This window comes from Myotis nattereri (assembly GCF_964212035.1).
Source record: "Myotis nattereri genome assembly, chromosome: 16".
Taxonomy (NCBI): Eukaryota; Metazoa; Chordata; class Mammalia; order Chiroptera; family Vespertilionidae; genus Myotis; species Myotis nattereri.
Genome location: NC_138091.1, coordinates 11,725,084 through 11,741,005, shown reverse-complemented (window position 1 = coordinate 11,741,005; position 15,922 = coordinate 11,725,084). Strand labels below are relative to the sequence as shown.

Sequence of the window (15,922 nt, the reverse complement as noted above, 5' to 3'; positions counted from 1 at the left end):
AGTGATAGCAGACTCCGTCTCAGTCTCTGACCTATCAAATAAAGAAAGAGAAAGCGAAGGCTCTTACTCTCCCCAGGCTTACAACAAAGGAATAAAGTTTATTTCAAGAAAGCAACACCATGGCCGTGGCCCTCCAGAAGAGGAGAGAAAGGTCAGGGATTCTGGGCTGATAATTTCGGGGAACCTCATAAAAGGACAGAAAGTACCTCTGCATCCAGGCCAGAGAGAAGAGTTCTGAAATGGAAGGGGTAAGAGTTATCCTGGGTCATAAACTCCAGCAACAATGCTTTCTCTTTGTGTAGGACCTTATTGTTTTCCAAGCAATCCCGCATGTTGCTCATGCAGGGACTCTTAGGGAATACAGGCTCACCACTACACCCTCTGCTTTTCTCCTCAGTTTATCTGACTGAGGAGCTCATCCTATATAATAAAAGCCTAGGTGGCATCACACCTCGTGCGATGCCCTCATGTCATCACAAGATGACCACCACAAGATGGTTGCCACATGATGGCTGGCAGGGAAGGGCAGTTGGGGGCAATCAGGCTGGCAGGCAGGTGAGTGGTTAGGAGCCAGTGGTCCCGGATTGTGGGGGGGATGTCCCAGATGGGAGAAGGTGCAGGCTGGGCTGAGGGACACCCCTCCTGTGCACAGATTTCGTGCACCGGGCCTCTAGTACATATAAGACATAATTACCATTTCTAACCCTGTAGACATTATCCCAAACTCTGTCTGGCTCTTGGGAACCATGTAGTTCTCCTAGTGTCCTATCAAATTATCAAAGAATATCCAGAAAAAAAATAACATTAAAAACTAAAATTCACAGACAAACCTAATAATGTCAGAATATGTAAGCCAATCAGAGCCTAAGAAAGCACCTGGATAAATAAAGGGACATGCCCCACCCCTGCACGGTATCTCTGGATTTAAAACAGGCTTTATGCATCAAGCTAGTGGCAATTCTTCTGTTAATCCATGTGCAGAGCTCAACACTCTGAGAGGCGTGCAGGACCCTCTGGGAGCAGCTCCTCAGAACTGTGCTGCTCGTGCCTCACCTCACTCCTTACTCTAGTGTGGCAGGGAGCCACACCTTGAAAAATATTAGCACAATTTTTAGTTTCAGAATAAAGTATTTCCTAGGCATTCATGCAGAAAACAAACAGAATTACACAATAACTAAGCTACTGGCAGGTGGGGAGGGGGAGTTTGGCCTTAGACTTTAGTAAGAAGTGCTCAACGGCAGTGAGCGAGTAAAGAAAAAAAGACCCTGTACTCTGCTAAGTTTTACTTCATTTGAAGTAGCCTCAGAAAGACTTTTCCAGAGAAGCAAAGAGTCAAAAATCTTAACACTCAGGGATGCTTAGCATCTACATGAGAAAAGCAAACACTGAAGTTCCATTTCAATTGGACAGAGCTCAAGAATGAAGGAAATCTAAAATCAGGTGGAATAGAAATAAGTCAAAGAATGATTCCAAATCTAGTTATAAAAAAATGACCATAAATAAATGGCAGAAATAACTAAAATTAAACTAGTCAGGATCTAAAGCTGATATTTACAAACCCTTAAAAGCAGAGAAAGAGAGAGAGAGAGAGAGAGAGAGAGAGAGAGAGAGAGAGAGAGAGAGAGAGAGACTGATTACTGAGATACAGAGAAGAGGAGCCCAAGAAGGTGGAGGAAAGAGAAAGTGCGGAAGAAAGGAGAAGTGGAGGGCTGTGTCCTCCTTAGCAGCAGCCTTTCTGGACATTAGACCTGAGAGGAATCACAGAAGTCTCCTAATCCAGCCTCTTCTCACGCAGCCAACTTTCTCCACATAAAATATGTGCAGGGCTCAACCACCTTGATGTTCCAGATCCCTGAAAAATAAAATTCATCTGCGGAGGGAGGCAAAACTCCCGTGAAGTGCTCCTGAAGGAGGGGAGTGCCCTTCCCCATGAGCCCGGATGAAGGGGGAAGCAGCAGATGGACACTGTTAACTGCTTTACAACCCACAGTCTGGAAGAGGAACTCGGAATTCTCTAAATACCCAAAGCGTGGGCCAGGGATAGGCACCTCCCAGCTCCATGGGATGGCCCAGCAAATGCCCCACCCAGCCTCGCAGCTCCTCCTGGCTCCTGACAGGGGCTTTCTAAGTGATCGGTTTGGGAGCTGGGCTATCAGCTGCGTGATGCTGTGGGCAGCGGCCTCAGCCCAGGCCTTCTCTCCTGTGCTGCTGGAGATACGGGAAGAGCTGCTTTCCTGGCCTGGAAATCAACAATCTAAGAGCAAGTGAGACAGAAACATGCTGAGGGAAAAACCTAAAATTTTAGATATGTTATTTGTTACATTTTGGCAATAATGGGTTTTCATTAGTTTTTTGTTTCCTTGATTTTTAATTTTTTTTTAATATGCTTTTATTGATTTGAGAGAGAAAGGAAGGGAGAGGAAGAGAAACATGGATGAGACATATCAATCCACTGCCTCCTGCATGCCCCCTACTGGGTATCAAGCCTGAAACCCAGACATGTGCCCTGAGCAGGAATCGAACCGGTGACCTCTCGGTGCAAGGGGTGAATCTCAACTGATTGAGCCACACCAGCCAGGGCTCCTTTGATTAATTTTTGTTTGTTTGTTTATTAGGTTCTGGACACAGAGTAAGTGCTAAATTAATATATCTTCTGAGTTTAAAACAGAAAAAGCCATCCTAAACCAAGATTTCCATGCTCTGGGGCCTTGGCCTGCCTCGAGGTTCTTCCTGAAATTGGCTACCAGTACCCTGATAGCAGCCTCCATGATTTTCAACAGTAGACAATGGCACAGTCTGTCTCACCAACATCAAAGCAAAATGTACCAAATAATCTCACTCTTTTGACATAAAACAAATTTTCAAGATAATAGCATCATTATGAAATGAAGCCTGCGGACAAAACCGACTCCAGGAAGTAAATCAGTGCGTGTCCATTAGACACAGTCCATCAGCGTGGTTGTACCATGTGCTGCCACGAAGGAGAAAACCATTGCTCCAGTAGGACAAGACGAGCCCCAGCTCCATGTCCCACAGTGTGGAAAGTCCCACACGACATACAAATTTATTAAAGAGATTGTCACTTCTGCACTGCACGGTGCAACCCCTAAGCCCAAATACCCACTCTGGTGACCGACACTGCTCAGGCACCAGGACATGCTTCCCCAAGCCTCTTGCCCCGTGTTTTCAAAACAAAGCATCAGGATGCTGAGAATGGAGTGGGTTTGAGACGCTGTCAACATTGAACCTGAGCATCTCTCTGCTTCAGGAAGAGTTGAGTGAGGGAAAGAGTTAGCAGAGAGAAAAGACAAGTAAGTAACTTACCGGATCTTCATATCAAAGAGCATGGAATGGCTTCTTGTTAAAAGTATCATTTGCTAGAATTACTGACTGCTCCTATTCCAATTTATAGTCCCTAGAGGGGAAGGGACAATTTGTATTATTAAGCCGATCATGGTACTTGAAAACTTGTAAATATGTAGGTCAAGGGGAACCAGGTGGGGCATGAATTGGCAACTCCATGGGCATTTCAGCTTAGAACTGAAAACAGTTCTAATTTTATGAAAATCTTTAATAAGAAAAGGGATAAATATAATTAACAAAGAACCTATCTAAAATTTAGAATTTTAAAAATGAATAAAATTAAACTTTAATTCTGATTTCAAATTTTGCTATTTATTCATTATAACTTATATTTTTGTCTTGAGATGTTGATAGATATCTTGGAATACTTCAGAAGAAAAAAAATGACTTTTAAAAAGATGAAAATAATTTTAACTTTTATACTTACTTTGATTTACAGTTTGGATAAAGATACATTTAAAGTTGTACACTGCCCTTTAACAATCCTTTAGACCAAGAGTTTCTAAACTGTGGCCCACAGGCCAACTCCAACTATTTTTATTGGAAAGTTTTATGGAAACAGAGCCATGCCTACCTGATTACGTATTGTCTATGGCTGCCTCTGAGCAGCAACGGCAGCGTGAGCAGTTGTGACAGAGACCAGACGGTCTACAATATTTACTATCGTGACTGTTTCAGAAAGTTTGTCAATTCTTGCTTTAGATTATTATTGTCAATAGAAGAAAATTAATAGAAAATCTTGATTGTAACATAATTAGTATTTTGTTGAAATTGAGCATGAAAAGCAAATTGCACTGCATAAATATATGAGCTCATGATTTGTGTAGATCTTTATTACTCATCCAAACATCGCTGGCCCATCAACAGAATACCCCGCTGAGCAATAATAATTAAATCGAGTCATCTTTGGTAGTTTGCCAAAACTTTCAGACATATAAAAACAGTAGATTTAAACATATTTTTCTGCTTTGTTGTCATGAAGGAATAGTTGTCAAAATCGGAGAATAGAGTATATTTCACTAAACAGTTTATAAGCTTAATGTATCACTTTTTAAATGCTTAGACATGGGAGATGTGGGGCCTCCATTTGTACTCTTGTCCAGCGACCCGACAGGGTGAAGGGTGGGCCTAGGGAGCATGTGCCAGGGCTCGGAGAAGTGGGTCTAAAGGAAACAACAGCAGAAAACGAGGCTCTGGTTCCCAGCAAGCTGGGGGCCCCAGGAGCTGGACTTTGCCATGGAGCAATTCCTGGGTACTAGGCATTCCTCACGGCAGATGCCACAGATGGATCCGACATCTATGTGATTAAACAAGTTTCTCTTTTTCAGCACAGAAGACAAAACACCACAGGCTCCAGGGGAAGGCTACGGAGAAAATAGCTGCTTTCCAAATGGTCTTTTTTACAATTACATGTTTCAAAACTTAAAAATTACACAAATGAAAAAAGTTCATTATAGAACATTTCAAAGAAATACAAAATCCTAAAAAGTAAAATCACCCACCTAGCATGCAGATGTAGCCTTGTGAACTATATCCATCCAGACGATTCTATTCTGATCTTTGTAAATTATTTATAAAATAGATCATTTTGTACATAGGTTGTTTGAAATGCTTTTTGCACTTAGGAATAAATTGGAAACATCACTCCTGGTGTTAAATACATGTCAACTTCATTTTAAATGACTGTGCAGTATTGACGAGGTGAACTGTGATAAAGGGCTTAGTGAATCCCTTACTGTTGGACACTTAGGTTGTTTCCAAAGTTAAACAATTTATTCATATGTTTAATTATTTCCTGGAAGGGAAAATGAAAGCATGCATGTTTAAAGGCATCTTTTAAAGAATCATATTACAAACTTCCTTCTGCGAAGGTATTTAAAGTTTATCTTTGAATTTTAATATATCATTTTTAATATTTTATTTCTAGTTCAATATATTAAAGTACATGTTTTCTCATTCACTCATTAATACTGTGTTATCATATTGCACAATTACTACCAATAAACATAGGAAAATGATTTTCGACATTTTAATACCTATGTTTTAAACTAGTGAGCATTATCTCATATACTATTAGAAATAGAAATTTTAAAGACATTTCCTGGTTGTGTATTATTTTTTGCCTATTATTTTCTACTGAATGATTTTTTCTTAGATCTTAAGCATTTCCTTTATATTAATCACATTTATCCCTTTTCTTTCATGCAGCATCTATTCTAGTTTATAATTTCTCATTTCCATTTTTGTGGCCTTTGATTTTTTTGTTTCTAAATCAATCAGTCTTTTTCTTTATGACTTTTGCATTTCTTTATGATGTTGTCTAAATAAGCTCTTTCTTACTTTAATATAATATAAATACCCATCTTAATTTTATTTATTTTGGAATTCATTCTCTATCAGTCTTTAAAAAGAAAAGTATTTAAAATTCAACCTCAGCAATTATCTAAAATGAATTCTAATACTGATATCCACCAATTTTTATAGTAAATTCCTATATAACCTGCATTTTGTATATCAAGATTCTATATGCTGTTTGTACATTAAGTTTTTAGATTCTGTTCTCTGATTATTTTGGCCTTACTAGAACACTCTTTTAATTACTGTAATGTCCTAATATGTCTTAAATCTAACATGAAATTGCCTATCTATTCTATTCTTGAATATTTCTATTAAATGTGTTCTCTTCCAAATGACCTGAACAATTATAAAATGTTTGTATCGAATCCCCTACCTTCTCCCATTAGAACTGGGATTTCATAAAATGTAAAGATCACTTTTAGGAAGAAATGGCATTTTTTCTATATTGGGTCTGTCAATCTGATAGGGCTTTCATTTATACAAATTTTCTTTAATACTCTTCACTAAAGCCTTTATTTTATATTTAAGTTAATATGTAGTAAAACTGACTTTTTTTCGGAGTACAAGTCTATGCAATTCAGTATCTGCGTAGATTTGTGAAACCTGGCCACAATCAGAATATAAAACAGTTCCATCACTCCAACAATGTGCTACCACTCTGTAGTCTTCCCTCCCTTTTCCTCTGATCCCTGGCAAGCAGGGAGTGGGATTGCTGAATAATTTGATAAGTAATTTTGTTTAACTTTATAAGAAACTGCCAAATTATTTTAAAAAGTAGCTGTGCCATTTGCATTCTTCAAAACAATGTGTAATGATTCCATTTGTTCCACATCCTTGTCAGCATGTGATATAATTTTCCCGTATCTTTTAGCCTTCTTAACAGTTATACTGTGGTATCTCACAGTGCCTTTTAACTTGCATGGCTAATGGTATCGAACATCTTCTCATTTGCTTAATTGCCTCTTTGTTGAATGTTTGTTAAAGCCTTTTGCCCATTTTAAAAACTGGGTGGTCTATTTTCTACTGTTGAGTTCTTTATATATTCTAACTAGAAGTCCTTTGTTGGATAAAGGATTTAGAAATATTTTCCCAGTCTGTAGTTTGTCTTATCATTCTTTTCTTTTTGTCATGAATACTAGACAACATTAATAATTAAATTTTGGACTTCTTTTTTTCAGTTCTATTTTTTTTTGGTGAGAATATTTAGTTCTACTCTCTTAGTAAGTTTTAATTATACAATACAGTGTTATCAACTATAGGCATCCTGTTATACATGTGATCTTCAGACTGATTCATTTTATAAGTGAGAGTTTGAAGCCTTTTACCAACCTCTCCCTACCTCCCCCATACTCAGCTCCTGGCAACCACTTTTCTACTCTGTTTCTGAGTTTGCCATTTTTTTTTAAAGATTCCACATATAAATGACACTATGAAGTATCTCAGTCTATAACTTAGCAATATTTTTTAAATTTTTTATGAAGCACAATTTTATGGATTGTGCTCTTAGTCATGTCTAAAAACTCTTTGCCCAGCCCCAGGTCAGGAAGCGACAGTAAAACTTTTTACAGGCTACTTTGAATGTGATCCTGATGTTACATTTAAACTGAAAATAGCTTAAAATGTTTTTAAAATGCTGAGATCATATTTTCTATCTGGTAATGTTTTTCTTCCAATAAATCAAACATCTATGTATTTGCATAGAGTTATGGTTAAGTTGTGTCAAATAAGTCATGAGGCATACATGTGGGAGAGGTTTACATTTGCATCTATGGCATTATCAGTAGTCTAAAGTAACATGGGTGTCTCTAAAACTATTTTAGGGGTAGGAAAGATATCTACAATGTAGATAAAGGTATAGATATGACAGACTCCTTATTCTGGCAACTTGACTATTGTCATGAGTAAAGAATGAAGACCTTGATGGGTGGGTCTAAGCTCAAGGTCTCCAAATCTGCCCTTGGTGTAGCTAAGTCTGACACAGGGCCATGATCTTATCAACCAAAAGCAGAGGTTCTTAATCTGAATCCCAAAGAATGAATATCAAGAAGTAGTGAGCTCACTGGAAGTAAAACGTGAACAAGAGCATACATGCATTTTTCTGAGAGAAAAGCCTGAAATTTCATCAGATGTTCTAAAGAGACCATTCCATTTTGAGAAGGTACATTCACATTCTCTCCATCCTCTCATTTCAAACACGTCCAATTCACTGTACATATTCAATACATATTTGTTGAATGAACAAACAAATAAACATTTATTGAATTATTATTATATGGCTACCTTTAGGTTTTTACCTCAAGTATAAAATTTTTATTTATCAAATGTTTATTGAGTGCCAATTTTGTCCAAGCTCCCTATTAAAAAATGGAATTACATGGACAAAAAAGATGATGTCCCTGTCCACAAAGACCTTACCATCTAAGGGGCAGATAGACTTAATAGCCAAGGTATTTCAATGGGATAATTACTATAATAAGAGTGTTTATCAGGTTCAGAAAAAGAACACCTGATCTGCTAAAGATTTAAAGATGGCTTCACAAATACAGTGGTGCTTGAGTGAAGACTAGAATGTCGATGAGGGTAGAGCTATAAGTGGCTTCCCAAACAGTTCAATTGCATATACTGTGAAGTTGAGATGTTTCAGAGTGAGTCTGATGTGGAAGCTTGGAGCCAATCACCAATCATGTTACATATAGACTCACTTTATCATGGGTTTCACTGTAGTTTAGGAGGGTCAAAGGAGAGAATTCTAGGGGATAGGTATTTGGAAACATGGAAGCATTGGAGTTTGAGGCATGTCCAGGGAACTACAAATGGCTCAGTGTTCCTGGAGGACAAAGTATGAGGGAGCCCACAGACGTACTTCTGCAGGTTCAATAGACAGAAATACAAATAATACAAATCTCTCTGTAAATGAGAGTCCACTGTAGTACTTTTACAAAAGCCTCCAAAACAAGAAACAACTTAAATGTCAATCATCAAGGGACTGGATAAAAACTTCTGCAGTATATCCATACAATGGGACATCTTGGAACAAGTTAAGAACATTGACTTACATTTGTTTCACATTTTAAAAAGTCTTCAAAATAGTATAAGCCATACAGTGATAGGATATTATCCCACATTTTAAAAAACAGGTAATAAAAAAGAATGCCTGTGTGTTAACATGTTTCAATGATTATTAGGTTGAGTGTGTTGATGGCCCCAATTCTTCATCCCTCTCTATTTTTACCCTTAAGCATAGATTTTGCAAATTATTCATCACGAGTATAATCTATCTTTCATTCCTTGATATTGAGTTCAGCCATGTGACTTCAGCCATTGGCCGAATGGACACAAGCAGTTGTGATACAAGAAGAGGCTTGAAAAACTTCTTATATGTCCAGCTCATGCTCCTGTGTCTGGCCACAACTGCAAGGACATGTCTGGGCAAGCCTTCTGGAGGATGAAAAACAAATGGTTGAGCCACCCAAGTTACCCCAGCAAAGAACACCCTAGTTCTGTCTTGAGCCAGCTGATTCCCCAGACATGTGAGCAGACCCAGCCAAGATCAGGAAAGAAATGTGGTTGACTCACAACTGACCACAGGCCCATGAGCAAGGCCAGCTGAGATCTCAAATTAGCCTGGATCCGCTGAACTCTGTAGACTTGTAAAATAACTATTATTGTATGTTTCTGAGGTTTTGTAGTAATGTTATAAAGCAGTATTTGTATAGAATATAGACTTGCCAAAAATCTGGACAGATGCACACCAAACTATTAACAGTGGTTACCTCTAGGGAATGGAATTATTGGTTAACATTGTATTTCCAAACACTTGAAAGTATTGCTATACTCTCTAAGAAATAGAGTTGCTATTTCTGATTTGATCCATTCTTTTTTCCTTAGCTTGTTCTTAAAATGTCAAAATAGATTAGATAAAAAATATAGTCCTACTTCCAGTAGCTGCCTAGGGTCTTAAGATTAAGTCTAAATGGTTACAGTACTGACTTTTAGAATGGTTGGCTTTTGTTCTTATCTGCCACACAGATGGTCTGAAATCAGTGAACAAGCCACTTAACCCCTATTTTAGCCAATTTTTCTTTTATAAAGACGAAAGTGGCTCTTGTTGGAGTGGAGTCATCAAGACAATAATTGTCTCTACTATGAATAGGGAAGCCATGATGAGAAACTGTTAAAACTACCCGAAATGCTGTATAAATGAGCAAAGAAGCTTAAAGTGCTTAGTGTGGAGATGATGGTGATGATGTGTTTATTTTTATGCACAGTGACAGCCGACTGCTGTATGATCTCTAAACATCATGCAGTGGATCTACTTTGGACTTTCAGATGATTAAAATACATGAGATATTTTATAAATAATTAGATGCTGATGTATCTAGTTACTTCATTCAGTCATGCCAATTGTCTGGGAAAAGATATGATTATTGTTTAACCTTTATCAAGTCTAGGAAAAATAATCGCAAACTATTATTGATACAGTTGGATTGTTATTCCCACATTAAGCTTACTGTTAACTGCCTGAAATAGATTTAAAATAACTATAAATCTGAAATACCAGAGGCTCATCCCCTGGTGTGAAGCACGGAACTTAGAGGGAATAGAATGAAAAAATAGTAAGAAAATTGGTCAGGTTTGGTGACTGTAAGTATCTGGTTCCATTACCTCATAACTGTGACCCATACGTGTTTTAATTTACCTGACTCAGTTTCCTCATCCATTCAATGGAAATAATTAAGGTACCTTTGTTATAAAAATCAAATTAAGTCATTTGCCACCATCTCCCTACCTCTACCCTACCATCAAATTAGTAAGAAGCCTGGCAAAGGATCAGTGAAGAACTGATGTGCTATTGCCATTGACGCTCTCCATATGCCTTATAACCAAAATATTTTGACTCATAACTTCTCTTCCTCCAATATGCCTCCATTTTCTAATGTCTGCTAGATTAGTGATGTGAAACTGGAGCTGCTGTACTTTACAGTTCCATCATTACCCGTCCTCTTACATCCATAGTATGTTCAAGGGGAAACAGGCCTTTAGCAATCACAGCAGTCCAACCACACGTTTAGACATTACAAGAGCCTGGCTGGGAGACCAGGTAATTAACCCAACATTACACCAATCAAATAGGAACACAAATCTAGGCCTCCACCCCCAGGTCAGAGTGACCTCGAAAACATTTCCCAACTACTGCACGTCTATAGAACTCATGCATAGTGATTATGGCTAAGAATGTTGAAGGACATGCAGAATATTTCTGTTTAGATAAAAACATATTGCTTATTCATAAAAAAACTAAAATATCATCCTTACATGTCAAGTTTGATGAGCACTTGCTGTGACAACCTCAACCTTCCAACCAAAAGCAACTTCACATGCCCCTTCCAAATTCTCTACTGTTACATGAATTTCGTTGAGCTTTCCTAGTCCCACTGCCACCCTTTCTTGCTCCACAGCAGCAGCTGTCCACGGTGGCACGCCTCCCAAACCCATGCTTCTGAGTTCTGGTCACAGCCGGCTTGTTGGCCGGGCTGGTCCACAGACTACATTAGAAGTCCCTCCACTTGGTGATCTGCTTTCAGATTCTTTGCTAATCGCCTAGTTCTTTCAGGGGCACAAAAACTCCCTGAACTTCCCTGCCCCGGTAGGCAGGATGTTCTCTGCTTTCAGATGTCACAGCCCTTCCAAAATACAGACTTGATCTTGGGAAAATAAGTAATTAGCCTGATGGGGAATAAACAGCCAGTTCAGCAGTTTTCTCACTACTGGGTTTTGAAGTACTAGAAGCCGAAGCAGGTCAGAAAGAAGGTGAGTGCTGTTGGGTCTCAATGCCTCACTGAGCTCTAATGCCAGCTACTGGCACCCAAAGCTCATTAGTTCCAACCCAACTCTGCTAATCGCCTCGAGTGCTGATTCAGCTTTCAGGGACACTTAGGAGGCCTTCATTAACGTTTTAACCTCACAGTGCCCTGTTCGGCCTGAAGACCCAAGTCCCACAAGCTAACGTAAACTTGAAGAAAGAGTACACCGAACACTGTAATAGGGAAAAATGGGTTCACTTTGTAAAGGCCCCAAAAGACAAAAATTGTTCTTACCATTCCTCTTGGAAAAACTTTGGCATATTATTATAGACAATGTCCTTTCCTTTTTGGTAAATGTAGAATGAAAGTAATTTGCAATCTGTGGGAACAATCCTTTAGATCAGGGTTTCTCAACCTCAACACTATTGGCATTTTGGGGTGAATAATTCTCTGTTATGAGAACTATTTTGTGTATTGTAGGATATGAACAGCATTCCTGGCCTCTACCCACTACAAGGATCCTCCCCAGATCCCTCAGGCATGACAACAACCAAAAATGTCTCCAGACATTGTATAAAGACCCTTGTGGGGAAAACACCCCGTTGAGAAATAATGCTTTAGAAGGTCACAATCTACATTAAAAATATAGAATAGAATAAAATAGGATAGAAAATATCAGACAAAAATCACATAAGGTAAGAAAAGTATTCTTTATGAACACATATTTCATACTTATTTGTATGTATATGCATAGAAATAATGTGGATCATGGTAAAAAAAAAAAGTGTGAAAAACCCTGAGAGAGTATCTTGACTTTCAAAAACCAATTACTTATCTGCACTATTGCTAGGAGATGGGTATTGTCTCACACTTAGAAGCTCTATTTTTGTCTCAGTAATTTATTGCGTGCTTTTGTTTGATTGTTTTTAATTTAATGTGGTTTCATTTCAACAACTAATGGGCACTTTGTTTCCTACCTAATTACGGCAATTGTGGTTTATCTCCAAATCAGAGGATACAAAATTATCAAAATAGAACATCACTAATCATCCAGCAGATTAGTGAGTCTGCTATGTGCTGCAGAAAAATGTGGGAATAAAACCTTGCCCACTCAGCACTGTCATCTACTTCAGGGCATGATCTATTCAACAATGTCTCTTTAGGTCTCACTTTATAGTCAGATCACAGAGTTAGTTGATGAATATCAAATCACACAAGAAATGGTATCTTCTAAGTGAGAAATGTATAACATGAACATATAGAGACTGAAACAAGTATATAAAGATAAAATAATGTCTAACAACACCAAAGCTTCAGTTTCAAGTCAAGCTTCACAGACCAGAACACACACACACACACACACACACACACACACACACACACACGTACAGAAAATACGCTCTTAGTTTTTGCCACATTACCATAGAAAACAGAAGTGAAGTTTTAGAATCGGTGGTAGAGCAAGTTCTCAAGCTGGAAAAAAAATCTGGAGTGAGCTAGAAATGCTGAGTGTGTGGGAATGAAACAGATGTGGGTAAAAATAAGAAGTGGAGGCAGGAGGTATAGTCAAAAGTGAGAAGTTTTACAAGCAAAGAGGTTCACAAAGAAGAGCTGAGGAGCTAGGTCTCAAGGTTCCAGCATCTCAGACTAGAAGCAAGCAAAAGAACAAGTGAAGTTTTTCCATGTTTCCGCTTACATATTTCCTTTCTAGAAAAAACGGGATTTTAAGACCTGGCGATGTAGTTGTGCAGAAAGTGGGTGGAATAAGAAAAAGACAAAGAATGTGACCTGACCAATCAATTTCTTGAGTAGGAAACAGGATCAATTAATAAAGACAAAGGACATAACAATTTGTAGGACAAAGCCTGGACCTTGGGGACCCACATGGGGAAATTAGGAAGAAAAGGCAAATGCAAGAGGAGGGTGGTGTCAATGGGAGGTGAAGCCAGGCGATACAGGACAAGCCCTTAAAAAGAGGTCAAATCAACTGTGTCAAGTATCAAATGCTACGGAGATATGAGTAAAGATGGTGAGGATGACTGCTGAGCAGCACAGTGCCCTGCCGCTGCCCTCGCAGAGAACGGTGTCCCTAGAACGTGTGTCCCCGTGTGGGGCAGGTTTCCTTGTGCTTCAGATGACAGATGAGAGCGAGCTTAGCAAGGAGCAATCCCTGACGGTTTCTCTCTGCAAGTTTTTGCCTGCTTTTGTTTGGCTGCTTTTGATTTAATTTGGATTGTCTCTCAACAACTGATGTCCTCTTTCTTTGCTCTAGTTTTTGGCAATTTTTATCTTTCTATAGATTATAAATTATTTCAGAAATTCTTTAAATTCACTCTTATAGTTATGTTTTCTTATTTCTTTGACATTTTTAGCTATATCTATTCTCATTGTTTTATTATTTCTAGCTTTTTCTGTGTGTTTTTTTTTGGATTTGAATGCCAACATTAATCATTTTCATTCTTTCTAGCTTGATATTAAAATATGTGAGGACTGAATTCATTTTACTTATATCACTGACTTTACAATAATAACAGGTATGCAGTGTTATCATTTGACTCTTACGTAATTGCAGATTTAATTCCCTGCTAATTCAAGGAGTTTAAAGAAAATACCTTTTAACCTTGTAGTAATTTTATAAATTTTATGTTTCCCTCTGTTAAATTTTCATTTGTATTCAAAGTGTGAGTTTAATCTTAAACTTTCAGGAAACTTATGCTTTTTGTGACCATATAAACACTTTTATTAATGTTCTTCAGACTTGTTAAAAGACTTCCTATTTTCTGTTTGTAGTATAGGTAGCTTTCTTATACCTATTTATTAAATTAGAATTAAGTTCCTTTTTGAGAGTTTCATATGTTTATTATTTTTAATTGCTATGACAAAGATTCAAATGAGCATATTAGAATATGCCATCAAGTTCTGATGTTTTTAAAAAATCTCTGTTTGTACTGTGGATTATATCCATGTCAATTTCCTGCATTTGTTCCCATTTTGTTTTTTTACTTCAAAATAAGATATGTGCAGTATGCATAGGAATTTGTTCATAGCTGTTTTTTAAACTATAGTCCAGCCCTCCAACGGTCTGAGGGACAGTGAACTGGCCCCCTGTTTAAAAAGTTTGAGGACCCCTGTCCTATATAATAAAAGCCTAATATGCAAATTGACCAAATGGTGGAATGACTGGTTGCTATGATGCACACTGACCACCAGGGGGCAGACGAAAGCTCTCATGTGTTTCCTCAATGCAGAAGCTGCCCCCAGCCTACAGGCCCCAGGCCAGCCAAGGTGGGTAGGTGTGAGCATCCCCCCGCCCCCTGATCACCATGCTGGTAACCCCACAGATCAGTCCTGATCGCCGGCCAGGTATAGGGACCCTACCTTTGCAAGAATTTCATGCACCAGGCCTCTAGTTATACCATAATTATACAAGATGTTAAAATTAAGGAAAGCTGGATGAATGATACACAGAAACTTCTGTACATTCATTTACAATACTATAAATCTATAAATGATTTCAAAACATAAGGTGAAAAAATAAAGTAAAAATTGTTTGCCTTTCTAACAGCTTTCACTTCATATATTTTTATGCTAAATGGTTATGTTATCTCAGGAGCTAAGCTAAAGGTTGTACTCTTGATTATTAAAAACAGATCTTTTATTTCATTTAGTCTTTATGTTGAATTTTACATTGACTGATATAAATGTCATGTGTTTATATCACTGCAGTTTGCTTACTTTTATTTCCTTTTCTCAGCTTGAGTATGTGTTTGTGTTAGCTTTGACCATTCTTATATTTCTAAGTATTATTTTATATTGCTTGAGTATGCCTCTTGTAAACAATTGTAATTGTAATTGTAATTCCCATCATAGATTAATTCCGTGTTGTACTATATAATTTCAGTTCACTCATTTTTTGTGATGTCTTAACTTTCTGTACCATAGCCATTTGAGATCATTTGGATGGTTAAAAATTCTTAAGGCACAAAATTTTCCCTTCAAAACTCTCTAATAAGAGGCTAAAGTTTTCTGAAATACAATATTTTGAGGAAGACATCTAATGCCAACTTCACTTTTCTTCTTTTGAGGAAACTGTTTTTGTCATTTAGATGATTGGAGCATTTCGTTTTGTCCCTCCCCTCCCCCTTTCATCCTTTGACCAAACTTTTCTCTTTGGAGTCAGGATACATTTGGGCCACTTTCATTACTTTTGCATGGTCTTCAGTTAATCTTTTCAACCGGAGACTGAAATCTTGTTGAGGAAACACCTGAGAGCTTTTTCTGGCTTTCTCCTATTTCACACTGAAGCTCTGCACCAGGGAGGGAGGGGAGAGGGTGTTCTTTCCGATTCCGCCCATTGGTTGCGTTCTTTTGAACAACCAGCACTTAGGTTTGTTCCT

The 15,922-nt window shown here is 38.0% G+C and overlaps 1 protein-coding gene across 2 annotated transcripts in view; it reads right to left on the bottom strand.

The window, feature by feature from the left end:
• HS3ST3A1 (heparan sulfate-glucosamine 3-sulfotransferase 3A1) overlaps positions 1 to 15,922 on the bottom strand; it is a gene marked incomplete at its 5' end in the record, with an annotated part of 97,096 nt that overhangs the window by 13,418 nt on the left and 67,756 nt on the right. The window contains one exon of one of the 2 annotated variants that reach the window (XM_081109772.1): positions 3,325 to 3,480. The exons of the other annotated variant lie outside the window; for it this stretch is intronic. Coding sequence (XP_080965898.1) covers positions 3,325 to 3,374 — 50 coding nt within the window. Of the gene's footprint in view, positions 1 to 3,324; positions 3,481 to 15,922 lie in introns of those variants that run through there. 2 annotated transcript variants of the gene reach the window in all.